Source organism: Condylura cristata, unplaced genomic scaffold, assembly GCF_000260355.1.
Source record: "Condylura cristata isolate star-nosed mole 26May11 unplaced genomic scaffold, ConCri1.0 scaffold00005, whole genome shotgun sequence".
Lineage (NCBI taxonomy): Eukaryota > Metazoa > Chordata > Mammalia > Eulipotyphla > Talpidae > Condylura > Condylura cristata.
Window position 1 is genome coordinate 3,770,709 of NW_004567106.1, and position 18,344 is coordinate 3,789,052.

General features: G+C 37.8%; 1 protein-coding gene across 1 annotated transcript in view; it reads right to left on the reverse strand.

The window, feature by feature from the left end:
* SUGCT (succinyl-CoA:glutarate-CoA transferase) overlaps positions 1–18,344 on the reverse strand; it is a 674,152-nt gene that overhangs the window by 632,325 nt on the left and 23,483 nt on the right. Inside the window, exon 6 of the mRNA XM_004676653.2 lies at positions 7,571–7,691. Within this exon, the coding sequence (XP_004676710.1) occupies positions 7,571–7,691 (121 nt within the window). The remainder of the gene's footprint in view (positions 1–7,570; positions 7,692–18,344) is intronic.

The following is an 18,344-nucleotide window of genomic DNA, read 5'->3' on the forward strand; positions in this document are numbered from 1 at the left end:
CCTGTGGGGAACCCCGCAGGAACGGCTACTGAGGTGAAAAATCAGCAACAGTGAAAAAACCCAGAGCCAGTAGGGGAAATTAGGGACTCTGCAGGATCATCACCCAAGAACGAAAGGGACCCACAAAAAACCAACGGCAGTCTAGTGGGTACACGTTGAAAAGTGAACACAGATTGTGGCTGCTTGGGTTCCTGCACTGGAGACCTGGGATTGTGGGGAGACAGAGACCGGGGGGGGCGGGGGGGGGAGCCATCAAGGTGAAAAGACCCTCCAGGTAATCAAAAACCCTCACTTGGGCTCTGAGATGGTGCAAAAAACTGCCATAACTGCTAGCAATGAACCGGCCACCTCCCACATTCAGGATCTGAAAGCTATGGAACTGAGAACCCAGGCAAGAAATCTGCGGGTCGTGAGATTCATACAACTACTGGCACCATACTGGGGGAGCATTGGACAATCACAGCACTGAGACACTTCACCCCACCCCCTCACCCCCTCTTCCACCCCCACTGATTATCAGAGACAGACAGGGGAAAAGCATGATTTTAAACGGCCCCTAGGTGAGGTCTCTGGCACCACCTAGTGGATAAGAACAAAATCACCAACTATCTGTAGGAAGGGCCCCAAGCCTCTGCTGGTTTTGAGTACACAGGAGGGAACCCTAAGGACAGCACCCAGCATCATAGCCACAGCATCAATACCCTGGTGGAGTTTGGGCCAACAGTCCGGGACTTGATCTGGTAAACACGTTCCAACACCTCTGAAGGAAAACACAAAGCGATGCCTGCCAGCACCAGTGGCACAATGTCCCAATGCACAGAATTAGAGAGCAAACAGCCAGCCGGGAGAGAAGGAAAATATAAATAACCAATCAAGCCCACATAAGAAGGACACACCAAAAGGAATCTCAGCCACCAGAACTTTAAAATAATGACATGGAAGAACTTCTGTGCCTGCCAGATACAAAATTTAAAATCGTCATTATTAAAAAACATAAAGCTGGCAAAAAGGGAGAGAATGAAATGAGAAAAATTATTAAGGAACTGGAGAATGAAACTGAGTCCCTAAAGAAAGAAATGAAAGAAACAGGGCAGATAAAAAATGAACAAAAGAGCTAAAGAATTCTGGGAAAAGCAACGAAAACAGAATCTCTGTAATAGAATAGGTCAGTACTCTTAAAGATACATAAGTAAAAAGAACCGAGAGAAAAGGAAAGAGAAATACACAGGGGAAAGAATGAGTAAACACTTAGACAACTACCTAACACCATGAGGAAGGGAAATATACGAGTCATAGTCATTCCAGAAGGTGAGGAGAGAGATAAAGGAAATTAGAAATTATTCAAGGAGACAGAATTTTACAAGCACAAAAAAGGAGATGAAAAAAGATATGCAAAAAGGCGAGAAGAACACCAAATTTCCGTGATGAAAGGAATACTACAGCAAAACCCATAACAGTAAGGCTTCCAAGAACCCAAGACAGGGAAAATATAATGAGGGGGTAAATAATCAGAAATAGGCAAGAAAGAATCAGGAAAAAAAAAATGCCGCAAGATGGCGGCAGAGGGAGGATGCTGGGCTCATCACCACCACCACCACACACACACACCAAAGCCAGGAAACGGATTATCAGCTTACATACTGGGAGCATCGACCAACTAAAAGTGCTCTAAATTTGCTAGAGCAAAAGATAGTAAAAAGAGACTCAGCGGGACCTCCCTGGTGGCGATATGGGTTAGGACACAGCACTGCAAGCTGGCCACAGCCGCTTCAGTGCGAGTTCAATCCCTAGTCCCAGAGGATCCACATGGCACCGCAGACCTTTTCTGACCCTCCCGCTGCTCCCTTCAGCAGTGCACTTCCTTGATCTGCCTGTTCTGCTCCCCAATCTGTCTCTGGTGAAGCCTCTCGCTGCCCCTGCACCTCTGGCTTGTACCCCAGTTCTGTATGAATAAATAAATAATTTTTTTTAAAAAAAAAGAGAGAGAGAGAGACTCAGCGAATAGGAGGCTCATTACCCTTCTATCCGCTCTCACCCCACCACATAACCAGCGCATATTGTTGGGAGGCCACAGTAGAAACCTGGGACACTGGAAGGCTACAAAGATCAACAGGTGGGCAAGGGAGAGCAGCATGACACTGGCTGGCAAGGGGAGCTAGCTGGGGAACCTTCCTTTTGGCATTCCCCTCCTCCCCTTCTCCCAGAGGCCTGTGTGCATAAGCCCAGTTCTGAAAGCTTACTAGGAGACATATCTGGTGCCACCTAGCTACCAGAAGAAAATCACCAGCCACAATGACCTGAAACAGGGTGGCTTCCCCGAGGCTCCTCCAAGAAGGATGTGCCATTTAATCACGAGTGGGCCAGCCACCAGGAAGAGCCTTATAGGGCCAGTCCCTTGTAGGTCCAGTCCCTATACCTAGGGGCCTCTAGGTACCACAAGCCCCCACGTGGTAAAAATACCTCAGGAGACCCCTTATTTGCCCACCTACCTCAGGAAGCTAAAAAGAAAGCCAAACACAAAGCTGTAGTGGGGAATCTCAAAGACTGTTAGGCACTCCACAGCTCACAACTTGCCTCTCACAGTGCATTCTATATCCTCCCTCAATATATCCAAAAAAAGGAATCTGTGGACTCTGGGAATACTATTCTTAACCATTCCCCAGGGGAGCAGCCTAAAACCACAAGGACTAGCTAACTGGGAGACATCTAAGAAGCAATTCTCCTGTACTATAGATGTGCTTGTTGCTTGTTTGCTTGTTGTTTGTTGTTGTTGTTGTTCCTTTATTGGTCATCTGGTAGATTTCTGTGCCCTTCCTTTCTTGTTACCCTGGTTTTCTGTCTCCTCTAGTTTTCTCCTTCTTTACCTTCAACAATATTATCACTGCTTTCTCTTTTTTCTGCCACTCCCTTCCATTTCCTCCTCCTCTCCCTCTACACCATAAAACCTTCACTTCTTCCTATCACTTTCCTTCCCTTAACATATAGGTATCTTACTCCCCTTTCCCCTAACCCCTTCTTTCACTCCCTATTCTCTTTTAACTCCATTATTTTGCTGCAACACACCTAGAAGGACCTAGAAGTTCAACAGAGAAAATCAGCCCATCCAGGCATCTCTTGCAGGCACCTCCCAGAGACTAGGACTTAAAGTGTTTCTGGAGAAGTAAGACCCCAAATGAGACCTGTAGCTACCACTGGCTGACATTCCAGACCCCACTTCACACAGTGGGGGCTGGAAAAGCAGGGGATGCTAGGACAAAGTACAGTGCAGAACATCTTGCAGAACTGAAATGTCTGGACATGTACCCAGCCACAGAGGCTGGGACACCAGGCAGACATATTCATAACACAGCAAGAGTAATCAGAAGTCATGCCTACCAGCACCAGCAGCACAGTAGAACCAAGAATAGAGCAATGTCGAAGGCTAAAAAAAGAAAGAAGAAAAATACAAAGTGATCAAGCAGGCTCTTCCAGAAACAATATACCACAGAAAGAAAATCAATATCCAGATATTGATAATTTGGATACAGAAAAATGCATCCACCATGACGGAAACAAAGAAAGAGATAAAAACACAATGAATGAACTGAGGAAGAAAAGTGAAGGAATTGGAAGATAATCAAAGAGAGGTGGAGGAGCTCAAGAACTCTGGAAAAGTAGAAGAAATGGAAGAACAAATCAGCATTCGTGAAGATTCAGAAATACAAAGAAACAAAAATAGAACAGAGAAGTACAAAGAAAGAAGACTGAAAATGCGCTCCAAGAAATTTCAGATGCAATATGGAAAAAATATATAAGAATCATCAGTGTCCCAGAGGGTGAAAAGAGAGAATAGGGAGCTGAAACACTGTTCAAGGAGATAATTGAAGAGAATTTCCCAAGTATGAAGAAGAAGCAGGGGGGGGGGATGACAGAAATACAGGAAGCCACACAAACTACCACAATGAAAAGAAAGCTACAGCAAGACAATAGTAAAATTTTCAAAGGTCCAAGACAAGAAAAAAATAATGAAGCCGACAAGGGAGAAGAAACAGATAACATACAAAGGAAAACCAATCAGGCTGACATTGGACTTCTCCGAAGTAACACTATAGTCAAGAAGAGAATGGAGAGACATATTCAACAACTTCAACTCAACAAATTCCAACTATGAAGACTCTAACCTCCAAAAGCTCTTCTTCCTCTATGATAGAAAAATAAAAATTTTCCATGACAAACAAAATCCCCGAAATTCATCATTACTAAACCCCCCACTATAAAAATTACTCCAAGATACCCTAGAAGTAAAACCAAAAGAGGAATGAATAGGAAGAAAATAACAAGGTAAGGAACAGAATCACAAAAAGATTAACAAATGACAAATACAGATCCCAGGGAAAACAATCCTAAAGGAAAATGGACCAAAAATGAAGGCAGGAACAGCTATCCTCAGATCAGATAAAACAGACTTCCAACTAAAAAAGTAAAGAGACACAGTCACTGTATTATGATTAAGGAGAAATACATCAGGAATCCATAACAAACATCAACATATATTCAGGAAATAAAAAAAGAATAAACTTCCAGATTTTTTTTCTAATGATTGTCAGAAGGTGTAGATATAGGAAATTTTAGAATTATGAAAGGTGTGTTTCGAGACTACACATACCTCTCCCCATCACTTCATTTCCCCATCCCAATCATAGAAAAGTATATGATATTCTTCCCCTTAGCTGAGAACAACTAAATTATAAAGTTGGTCCCAAGGCCTTTTGAACTAAAATATTAATACAAGATCTGAGAAAATATAGAGAATGTCAAATCACAATCCATAAACCAAAAGAACTGTTGGCCTGACCATAATTAGTTTACAAATGTGTAACTTTGGGAAGTGTGAGCTTGCAAGTTCACTTGGCACCTACTAAAAATTCGGTAGTCAGTGCCCTCCCTGATGGTGCAGCGGGTTAAAGCACAGCATGGAGAAGCTAAAGCCACTTCCACATGAGTTCGATCCCCAGCGTGCACCAGAGGTGATTCCACATGATATGGCAGACCTCTCCTGACCCTCCTGCTGCTCCTCTCAGCAGTGTACTTCATCAGCCGGCCTGTTCTGCTCCCCACTCTGTCTCTGGTGAATCCTCTCACCACCCCTACACCTCTGACCTGTATCCCAGCTTTATATGCATAAATAAATAAATCTTTTTTAAAAAAAACTCGGTAGTCAAGTTCATTGATTCAACAAACTCCAGCTGAGTCCCTAATATTAGCTTTGTCAAACTGGGAATAAAACAAGAGTCTGTGGGAGAATGGAGAAGAAAAGCAACTAAGAAGAAATATAAAATGTGATAAAGAACATCCAACTCAATTTTCAGGGGTCAAGACAGACTACAGAAACAATGGCATATGAGATGTAATTTAAAGGACAGAAAATAATAAGTAATAATAGAAAAATAGTGTTTCGAGCAATGGAAACATAAATATGAGAAGAAACATGGTGAATTAGGAAAAGCAAGTAATTCAGATCCATATATATTGTGTGGTTTACAACTTTATGATTAAACTCTATCTTTTTAAACTTACTGTTTCTGTAAATACTGCCTTAACGATGATTTCTTCTCAATTTCCTTCACTGTGCCTTTTTCATTTTCCAAACAGCTAGTGATTGAAGGGCATCAATCTCAGCACCTCAGGTGTTCCTTTTTTTATCTTCAGTCTCTTTAAATGATCTCAACCAGGCTTCAGGTGTCATCTATTTGCTCATAAATATCAATTTCCTTCACTGTGTCTTTCTCATTTTCCAAACAACTAGCAATTGAAGGGCATCAGTTTCAGCACCTCAGATGTTCCTTTTTCTATCTTCATTCTCTCTCTAAATGATCTCAACCAGGCTTCAAGTGTCATCTATTTGCTCATAAACATCAAATTTATGATACTTCTACTAAACTTTTAACTCTTATATCTAGTCCGTTATACTACATCACTTGGATATATGATATCCACTTGGATATATGATTATCACTATTAGATAATATGTATCTCAAGTTAGACATTCCCAAAACTTCTAACTCTTAGATCTAGTCCCTTAAATTACATCACTTGGGTACCTACTAGATAATAGGTATCTCAAGCTAGACATTTCCAAAACCTAGCTCTTGATATTTTCCCTATCAAAACTTCTATACACATTCTTCTTCAACTTAGTAAATAACAATTCCATTGTCCTAATTGTTCAGACCAGACTTTATAAAGTCACCCTTTAACCTATCCTGTAACCTATTTGTAATTCCTATCTGCTTTGTCTTGAAAACAATCTCAGCCTATAATTCTTCAGTTTCCTCTATCACTATTGCCCTAAGTCAAGCCCTTATCTCTAGCCCGTAATATTTTGATAGCTTCGTTGTTATTCTTCTACTTCTATCAATGTACTCTACATTCTATGATCAACAAAATAGCTACAGTAATTCTTTTAAAAGTAGGAAATCATATCATTCTATTCAAAACTCTCCTTTGGCTTATAATCTTACTCCATGTAAAAGTTAAATTTCTTAAGAATAGTTCACAGGTCCTTCATAAGATTTTACTAAGAATTACCTCCCTGATTTTCTTCCTCTCAGAGTTCCCCTCAGTCAGTCTGCTTCAGTCATACTTGTATGTCTTCGAACACACCCAACTTTTACACTTGCTGTTGCCCCTACCTGAAACCCTTTGTCAAAATGTATATGATTCACTCCTCCTTTATTCATTCAGGTTACTACTCAAAGGTCACCTTACCAATAAAGGCTTCTCTAATCGCCCAGTATAAACTATTCTAACCCACCACAACCCATTTCATTTCTCTCCCTAGACTTTATCACATTCAATTATAACCCCAAAAAGGGCTTATTCATTTATGTCCTATACCCCTAGAATTTAAATCTCCTTGAAAGAAGAAATAAAGCATCATTCATTATTATATCACTGAGCCTTAGAATACTATCCTATAGATCATAGGTCTGCAGTAAATATTTGGTGGAAAAAATAAACAAAAATTAAAGATGTGATGAGTTTTCCTGACCAAAAAAAAGCAAAATAACCCAGTTTAAAAGCAACTGTTTTTATAATAGTGGGAGCTTATAAAGTATATAAAACAAATACAATGAGTGACTTTTTCTTCTTTGGTCTAAACACACATTCACTAGCGAGGGCTGAACAACAGGGATGACTCCGTAGTACCCTTCAGTCGTCTTAATATGCTTTTGAATATATTGATGGGATAGGCTGAATTCCTAGGGAATCTAAAAGCTGACTATCAGTGCCCCTAAAAATTACATATGTTAAGAATTACTTTGTAAATGTTTGTAAAATATGAGTAGAAATATTAGCTACACCAATAAGCAGACATTTCACAAAAGAGATATAAACAGTCAATACATTTGAAAATGTCTACATAAGCTAATTTTCTTTTATAGTTAATTTTCAGCAACCTAAAATGACTAGAGGAATGGGGGAGTAGAATAACTTCAAGAAAACCAATACTGTCAAAGGGTTAATATGTGGACAAATAAACACAGAAACTGAAGTTTGATTCATGGAGGTAGATGTGGTATTCAAATACCTGTGATGGAACAATAGATGATGTGAGGAGCAATCATGTCTATATCTTCATATCCCAGGCCCATTGCAGACAGTTTACCAGGTACATAGTTTTCCACAAATACATCACAAACCATGGCAAGCTGAAGGAAAAAAATGAAAATGCGTCAAACTTCTTAAGTAACTTTCAGTTTCAACAAATCCCCAAATGAATATCAATAAAGACAATCAATCATCACTTTGTACTAGTCTAAAAAAACCACATGAAAAAAGAGAACTACAAAGTAGAATTAAAAAAACATAAAAGCTCTGGTCAACTATTTGAGGTATTACAGTCAATAAAAAATGGCTATTAAAGTTTATTATTTTAAGAGGAAAGACCACATGAATAGATAACACGAAGGCAGGCAACAGTGACCTAAGGATAGACAACAAAAGAAACCTGGTATATACTCTTGGGTGACTAGCCTTGCAAACTAAGAGTGGTCAGGCTTACAGCCCTGACAAAACCACCCTTGGTCCTACATATGGGGTGGATACATGCCCAAAGGAAATTCCCCCCAAAGCAGAAAGAATCCAAAGCAAAAAAGGAAAAAAAAAATGGGGGAACAACAACAAAAAAAAACACACACACACACAACAAACCACAACAAAAATCCTCAGGAGAATACCACAATGCAAAACAAGCCTCCAGACCCTAATCACAAAAACATGGAAGATCTATTCTAATAAAAACAGAAAAAAATGCCCTAATAAAAAACTTCAAAGAAAGGGAAGGAAATTTAGAAAAATAAATGAAGATAGTGAAAAATAAAGTCAATGAACAGATTATCAAAACTGAATCTCTAAAAAATAATGATGCAGATCGAAGATATTAAAAAAAAAAAAGAAAAAAACAGTGGAGATGAGAAATTCAGAGGAAAGCTATTATAACAGACCAAAGTAAGACATGTACTTGAGATAGGAATGAATAAAAATTCAAGTAGAAAAAGAAAGCAATAATTAAAGTAAAAAATAATAAAAACAGAATAAACACTCCTGCAATTATCCTACTCCATTCAGAAAGTTACTATGAGGGCCTTTCTGGTGACACAGGGGTTAAGTCTTAGCTCTACCAGTCACTGCAGCTCAAGTTCAATCACTAGCCAGGAAGCTAACCCACATGACACAGCAGACTTGTCTCATGCCGTTCCACTCAGCAGTATATTTCAGTAGATCTGTCCACTGCTCCCCACTCCATCTCTGGTGAATTCTCTCACCCCCCTGCACCTCTGGCTTACACCTCAGTCCTTGTATGCATAAATAAATAAAATAAATCTTTTTTAAAAAATGAGCATACCAGACTGAAAAGAGAAGAAGAAAAGGGAACAGAAAACATATATAAAGACATAGAGAGAGCCCTCTCTGGTGGCACAATGGGTAGAAGCACAGTACTGTGAAACTATCCACAGCCACTTCAGCATGAGTTCGATCCCGGCCAGGGAGGTGAACCACATGGCATGGCAGACCTCTTCTAACCTGCCCACTGCTCCCCTCAGCAGTGCATTTCAGTACATCTGCCTGTTCTGCTCCCCATTCTGTCTCTGGGGAATCCTCTCATCCCTGCACCTCTGGCCTACATCCCAGTTCTAGTGTGCATAATTAAATAAAATCTTTAAAAAAAAAAAAAAAGGTACATTTCCCAAATGTCCAAATGCAGAATATTAAAAGAACACCAGGGTAGAAAAAAGAAGCTGGAACCATCTAAAGTGAAAGTCCAACTATCAGACATCATAATCAGAAACCAACTACTTGAGTTGGAAACCGACCACACATATTTCCATCTACCAGTAGTAGGAACCCAAAGATACCCAGAAAATCAAAAATTATACCCAGTTTCCATTGAATGTGGCTCTTGTAGCATCAAAAAGGAGGAAAATGGGTCTGATGGGTCTGGGAAACAATTCTGTAGAAAGTAGTAGGAGAAAGTAGTGGGAAGAATGAGTCAGCATACTTGAAGACCCAAATAATCAGAGAATCCAAACAGGAAAGAAAGAAACACAGTTAAAAAAAATCTAAAAACATTTAGAATAATCTGAATCTATCAGGAAAGAAAATATAAGAATAATGGAAATGGCAGAGAGAGGAAAGGAAAAAAATAAAATGAAGCAAGAAATACATTTTAAGAGTTAATGAGGAAAGATTTTCCAGGATCTACAGACAGGAATAAATGTACACGTCCAGAAAGCTAAAAGAACTCCAAGTTACCTAAACAAAGTGAGACCTATACCAAGATATTAAGTAGTTAAACTTTCAAGAATTCAGGACAAAGAAAGAATTTTGCAGATGGCAAGGGAGAAAAAATAACCTAAAAAGGCATGCCGATAGACTAACATGTAGAACTCTTCACTGAAGAAACACTACAGTCAAGGAGATAATAAAATAATATGTTCCAAATACTTAAAGATAAAAAATGTCAGCAAGGCATTCCTTACACATGAGCAGAAAATACTGGACTTTCCAGACAGAAACTCAAGAAGTTTGCAATCACTAAACCACTACTCCAAGAAATAAGAAAGTCATGTATCCAAAACAAGAGGAACCCACACAACGAACAGAATTTTAAAAATCAGACTGAACGCAAAAATTATAAAACTAATTGGTACCTAATGCTGGCCTCAATTTCCCTCAGCCAGTAAAAGGAAACAATCTGCGAAATAGAGTAGTTTATAAACCAGCTGAGAGGAGGGCAGCACACTCACATCTGAAAGACCATCGTCCTGCTCTTTGGCAGAGGGCTGGGTTATTTATACAAAGGAGTAAAACAAAAGGGCAAGGGGCAGCAAGTCCTTTGATGCAGGCATATGGAGATTTCAGGTGGGTTCAAGCTTGCTTTGTTAATACTGATAAATTCCTTAGATTTTTAACTTCCTTATTATTCTCTTAGGATTATCATTTTTCTTTAGAAGTCAAGACAAACTTGTTAGATGCAAAAGATAGGAATGCTTATTTGATGGGGCATGAAGAGAGAGAACTGTCTGTTTCAGGGCATTATAATGAATCATAAGAGCAACAAGAGACGTTCATGTATCAATAATCACTTTAAACATAAATTTACTTAACTCACCAATAAAAAGATATGAATATCTGGTTGGATCAGGAAACAAATTCTGATATTCTGCTGCCTCTAGGATATGAAACTAAACTCTAATACAGGCATAGGCTCAAAGAAAATGCCTGGAAAACCATTTACAAGCAATGATACAACAAAGGAAGAATGGGACAGTCATACTTACATAAGAAAAAAATAGACTGCTGTTAAAAAATGGGAATACTCAGCTTGCTGGTGCCTCCCTGGTGCAAGACAAGGGCCCCAACCTGGGCTCTACATCAGGGGTCTTCCAATAATCCCAGGTGAGCATCCCTGCCTCCTGGCTCATATGCCAGACCCTCAGAGCAGACAAAGGCCCGGGCCTTACCTTGCAGTACCTAGCTATTCACCAAGAGCCCCCAGCCCCACCAGAATGTGCTACCCCCTCCTTGGTCTCACAGTGCTTTATTCTACATCAGGGACCTCAGTAACCCCAAGGTGAGCACTTTGCCTCCAGGCCCAGCCACCAACACAACAGGAGTGGAAAGAGGCCTGAGCCTCAACCTTACAGGACCTAGCTATTCACTATGGGTCCCCAGCTGCACTAGGAAGCATGTACCACTCAGCTTGGTAGCACCTCCCAGCAGAGCTGGCCCTCACAGAGCTTGGCTTTACAGTGGCAACCCACAGTAACACCCAGGTGACAACCACAGCCTCCAGGCGGCCACCAGTTTCTCAGGAGTAGACTGAGGCCCAAGTTGGAATTTGCAGGACCTAAGTATTCACTAAGAGCCCCAAACCACACTGGAAGTGCATCCCACTCATAAGGCCTCCTTCTAAATTGTATCAGGAATCTAGCAAACCTCTGCCCTCCTGGCCACCAGAAACAAGCAACTACTCTTGGACAGGGAGAGTCCCCATCAACTCAGCATCTGAACATCTCCCCTGCTCACCAGCCACCAGGACAAGGCCTAGGAGTGCTTCAGGGATGCTTTAGCATCACTCCAGATATTACAAGACCCCACTGCAGGGCATCCCTGGTTGCAGAAGAGGTAAAGTCTCAGCACTATAAAGCTATAGTCAGCCACTGCAACACAAGTTCAACCCCTGGCCAGGTAGCTGACCCACATGGGGCATCAAACCTCTCCCGCCTCGCCCATTGCTCCCTTCAGCAGTGTATTTCAGTCAAACTGCCCCACTCTGACTCTGGTGAATCCTCTCAACCACCCCTCAACCCCCCAGCCTACATCCCCGTTCTTCTGAGAAAAAAATAAATATAATCTTCAAAAAAAAAAAAAGAACCCATTGCCCTTACTCAACATCAAGTAAACACACAAAACTGTAGGAGAGACAAACTCATACACAAAAAAAAGTGCCACTACAGCAGAGCAAGCCCAAAGCAAACAATGGGAAGAAGGGAAAAAACAAATGATGGAAAAAGCCCTCAAGAGAGCAATGTAATAATACAAGAGAAAATCAAAAAGAACCCAATAATGCTGACACAGAATTCTCCATCAGATCAAGATGTGAAATTGTCATAATTAGAAAGTCAAAAAACTTAAACACCACAAAAAAACTCAGAAAAACTAAACAGAGATATAAGATGCAAAAAAGGGAAAGAATGCTATGAAAAACATAAATGACAAATAGAAAAGATTGAAACTTTAAATGTTAGTAAGTTTGTTATACAGCACACACTTTCTCTTGTGTTTCAGATTTATCCCATTCAAGATCATTTATGTTACCATTAGCTTTTCTTAAGTCACTCACAAAAATTCCAAACAAAATAATGCTGAGTCAGAGCTACCAGAAAACACCCTCTGAGCTATGTCATGATCACACTATCTACAAGTAGTACACAAATCAGCTGCTTCAGCAGAGACTAAATGTTGACTGCATTTCCCTGCTGCAATAATCTACTGGAAAATAAAGTAGAAAGGAAAAAAACTGCTCTCAGTTACTGGTAATCACCTCTTCCTTGTCTGGGAGCTCACAAATTATCTAATAATCTATTTCAGAATCTTACCCAGATAAAAAGCAAACACAATTTTGTATAAGTGAAAGAATCTATTATCTTCTCTTTCTGAAATGGGAAAAAAAATTTCTTCCTACTTACACAGGAAATAGAACAAATATCAATTTGAACTATAGAGTTCCTAGTTCTACGTTCTCTTTATTACATATAATTCTAAGAAAAGACTGCATTAAAAAGTTTAGAAATAGCAAGGAAAGTGATGATAATAATTTAACTACATTTATGAGTAAAGAAATCATAAAATAATTTTTTAAATGGTACATCAAAGCATGTACCAGGAGATGTATTCTGACAGATTTAAGGGCAAGTTTTATGAGTTGTTCTATTTGCTTTCAAATACTTCAAAAAATATATACATAGAAATACATATATAAATGGATATAAAAATAAGAAAATATAGCAAAATTTAAAGTTGTTACATGTAGGAACAAGGTAAATAAGAGCTCATTTTATGATTCTTTCAATTTTCTATAAGTTTGCATTTTTCATAATAAAATAATTGAAATAACTGTAGTTAAATAAAATCCACAGTTGCTCTGTGGACCATAATGCATGTGCACAATATATGGATATTGCAACTATCAACTAATTAATATAGACAAGTATTTGAACTATAGATGATGTGTTATTAACTTGTTAAATTGTTATGAAAATGAAATACCAAGCTCAACATAAAAGTTCTAATCAGTTTTTATTATTACAAAACCTCATTTTGGTTAGCCTGTTTAACAAAAAAGTCAGTTTCTGGAGCTGATTGCTTTGTGTAATATTTAGGAACCTTCTCTATAAACTATTCATCATACTAGCACTCAGCCACCAAGGGCTCAGTACAGAGGTGTTTGCTACTCTTTTAGTACCGAAAGAGAATCCATGCCACAAAGAATAAAAAGATAAGGCTAAAAATAATTTTTCCTCTAGACAATAAGACACATAACTTATGAATGGTAAAAGAAGCCAAAAGACACAGGTTAAGAATCTGAGACAACATTAGTTAAATGTACATTACTGTTATCAATAAACATGAATGCACAACAAACCTCTCCTGTCTTGCCCATTGTTCCCCTTCTATCAGTTTTAGTCAATCCTACTCTGCTCACCACTCTGTCTCTGGTCAATCCACTCACCTTCCCACACATCTGGTCTATACCCCAGCTCTTATATACATAAATAAGTAAATAAAATAAAAAATAATAATAAAATAATAATTTTTTTAAAAAATTTAATACACATGAAGAAAATCAAGCCATAATCAAACAATTTTAAATTGTTTCAGTCTGGTAGAACAATAACAGGATCTAAGAAGAGTGAGAAGATACTCCATCAATTTACCTACATTATTCAGATTTATATAGGTAGACCTAAATATTCAAAAGTTTACCAATGTCATCATAGCAGTAGTTACGAATTTCACCTAACACTGCATCATAAAGGATCCCAAATCACACTGCATTTGTTTAATTAATTCTGAAACCTTGACGACTCTGGATAACATATCGATGTTCTGAAAAGGAAGAAACAATCAGTAACTATCAACACTGAAGATGGAATTGAGAAAAACACAGACTAGAAAATAAAAGAATTGAAGAGAGAACACCCAATCTCCTAGGTTAAAAGAAGTAATAACTGCTAAAAGAAGATAAAAAGAAGGGCCCGACAAAGATAGTATAAGGTGGGATAGCTAAGGTAAAATAAACAGCAGAGCAAAAACAATTTAGTACAATCAAACTAAGTTTAAACTGAAAAAAAGAAAAAACAAACAAACCTAAGTTATACTATAGAAAGATACAGGAAAATGTGACAATTACTGAGTTATAGGTTCAAAATGAATTGGTATAGAAAAAATTCCTGTTTTTTTTGGTTTGAACCAAAACCTTCAAAATGGGGTCACTGATTCTGATTTATTTAAAAGAAGCTATCTTTCAACCAAACAAATAAGGAAAATAAAAGCAGAACAAAGAAGTTAAAGTTGGTGCTTTGATTCCAAACAAATTTTATGATTTTTTTTCTGATCAAGTAGACTTATATTCATTAGACTAGATTTTAACTTCTAACAAGAGTGACAAACAAATTTTCTCTCAAATGATGAATCCAACTTCATGTACATCAGGAACAAAAATAACAGTTAACTATAATCAATGCTGATTATGAGAGACATTCTTCTAAACACAGCAACTCAAATTCTTATAACACCCCGGGGCAGATGCTATTTATCCCCATTTTACTGAAAAGAAAACTGAGGCATAGAGAAATTAAGTAACCTACCTTTACTCACATAGCTAGTAAGTGGAGAAGGTACGGTTTGCTTATTTTTAATTGTATATTTTTTTATTTAGATAATATTGATTTACATTGTATATGATTTAAAAGTATAAATTCACATATTTATGCTACCACACCACACCCACCATATTTATGCTACCACACCACATCCACCATGAAAGTACCCATAACCTTCTACCACAGTCCACTGGGAATGGAACTTATCCCCTTTTTTTCACTATAATAGTCTCACTTGTACAATTGAATTTCTAGGATTTTTTTTAAGATTAGTTTTCCCTGTTAGCGTGTTGTTTCTTTGTATCTCATATCTAAGTGAAATGACCTGGTATTTGTCTTTCTCCTCTGACTTATTAAGAGTTAGCATAGTCCCCTCTAGTTGGATCCATGTTGTCACAACTGGCAAGATTTCAAGTTTTTTTAATAAGTGAACTGTATTCCATCGTACATATACAGCACGTCCACTCCTCTGTCTTTGGACACTTAGGTTTTTTTCCATTAGTTAGCTATTACAAATACATTGCTGGGGACTATATCAAACAAAAAAAAATCTATATAGACAAAGAATATTACAATGAATGATACCTTACTGAATGGGAGAAAATATTCACTTATCATACACCCAACAAGAGTTTTCAGTTCTATGAAGAACTCATACAACACAAACACACACCAAAAATAATACTAATAACACATTCAAAAAAAAAAAACAGGCATAAGAGCTAAATAGACACTTTTTGAAAGAAGATATACTAAAGGTTAACAGACACTTAGAAACTGCTCATTGTCATTACTCATTACAAAATAACAATTTAAAACAACAATAAGCATTCACTACTACCATCCCATCACAGCCTATTGCACCCAGTAAACACTCCCTGGCCTCAGAGGAGAAGAAAGATCCAGTTTCCATTCAGCAACAACTATTTACTACCCAACCCAGTTCATCAGGTCATCAGGTCTGATAAGCATTCAGGCCAGCAATCAGAAAGAAAAAGAAAAATACTGGATGGTTTCATTCATAACAGGAGTATAAGGGATCAGGGGGAAAAAATTGTAATAAAGTAAAAATGAAAATCAATGAACAACTATAAGCCAGAGACAGTTTGAAGGGGTGGAAAGAAGCAAGATCAAAATGGGAGTGGGAAGAGCACACAGGCCTATGGTGATGGCACATTGGTGGTAGGAAGCCCATAGGGATTTCAACAAAAAATGTATAAAATGAAGAAGATGTAAACATATAAATGTATACATATACATATATTTTTTTTAATTAAAAAAGAACTCAGTATAGCAAAAAAGGAGGAACAAAAATCACACAGTAGGGCAATACAGATAACTAAAATGGGAAGAAGAAAAAACACAGCAAAGAGATAGTCTTTCCAGCAAATGAGGAATTCAAAATTGTCATGACAAGGAATGTTAAGGAGTTGAAAGATTACAAAGAAAACTTAGGAAAGCAAGTTAATGTCAAGAGAAATAACATCAATGAATGGAAGACCAAAACTGAAGTCCTAAGTAGAAAAATATGAAGATTGAGGATATAAAAAGAGCATTACAGGAGATGAAAAATTCATGAGAAAGGGAAAAATACATTAATGTACTTAAAGATGCAAGTCAACAAAGAATCTGTGCAGAAAAGGAGTTTGTTGAGCAAAGAAAAAAAAAAGAAGGAAAAACACTCCCAGGGTAATCTGACTCCATGAGGAAAGGAAATATAAGACTAAAATGCATATGAGTGAGAGAGAGAAGGTACAGAATGGAAAAAACTTTGCAATCTTTGAAAAGGGAATACTTGTACAAAAACAGGAAGCTAAAAAACTGGTACTTAAACAAAAATAGGACCTACAACAACATACAGGTTAGTAAAATTTTGAAGAATTCAACACACAAAAAAAGGATATTGAAGCTTGCAAGAAGAAACAACCTCCAGAGGTATCACAATCAAGCTAACATCAGACTTCTCTAATGTAGACTTGGAAAACAACCCTACAAGTGAATGGGACAAAAGAAGGTAGAAACTGCTACATTTGTATCATACAAGAGTTTATAAACATAATCTTAAAGATTGGAGCACGGCCAAATATATATATGGCTCTATACCCTAAAAAAGAAACCTGAACATAATTTTCTCAAATACACATGCGACATTTTTCCAAGATTGACCATAGTGCAAGTATCATATTGAAAAGTATTTTCAATATCATACCAAGTATTTTCTTTGGCCAGAAAGGGTCAAGCCAGAAATAAACCATAAAAAGGAAACAGGAAAAACACCCAATGCATGAGTACTGAACACAATACACTCACATTATTTTTGAGTTAATGAGCATATAAAAGAATAAATAAAAAAAAATCTTGAAACAATGAGAACAGAATCATCTACAACACATAGAACACATCAAAAGCAGTAATAAAAGGAAAAGTATAGTAAGACAGGACCACATAAAGAAACAAGAAAGAACCCAAACAACTTTCTCCCTCATCTTGAGGAATTAGAAAACAAAGAACAAAAGACCAAAAAGCCAACAACAGAAGGGAAATAATAAAACTCAGAGCACAAATCAATGAAGCTGAAAATAAAATGAGTCCAAAAGATTAATGAAACCAATAGCCAATTCTTTAGGGGCAAAAATATAGACAAACCTCTAATAAGATTCCATAAGAATAGGCCCTCCCTGGTGGCGCAGCGGGCTAAAGCACAGCACTAAGAAGCTAAAGCCACTTCCGCATGAGTTCGATTCCCCCCTGCCCCGGAGGTGACCACATGGCATGGCAGACCTCTCCTGACCGGCCCGCAGCTCCCCTGCTCCCCATTATGTCTCTGGTGAAGCCTCTCACCACCCCTAAGCCTCTGGCCTGTACCCAAGTTCTGTATGCACAAATAAATAAATCTTCAAAAAAAAAAATAAAAGGAATACTTCCAGACATATTCTATGAAGCCAACATCACTCTAATCCCAAAAACAAAAGAGACACCACAAAATAACTCCAGACCAACGAACACTGATGCAAAATCCTTAATAAATTCTTAGAAAACTGAATACAAAAATATATTAAAAGAATTATGACCAATTGGGATTAATTTCAGAGATACCGTGTAGTTCAACATATGAAAATCAACCAACATTATCCACCAACATCATATGATCCTCTCAATAGATACCAAGAAAGCATTTGATTAGATACAACATCCATGTATGATTAAAAACCCTCAAAGAACTTAGATAAAAGGAACATATCTCAACAAAATAAAGACTTTTAATGGCAAAAGCACAGTTGTCATCAGTATCAATGGTGACAAAATGAAAGCTTTTCTATTAAGATTTGGTACAGGACAGGAAGTCAAGATAAGCAGAGGTCTCACACTTCATCAAAATTCTACTATGTCCCATCCAAACCAGCAGAGGACTTG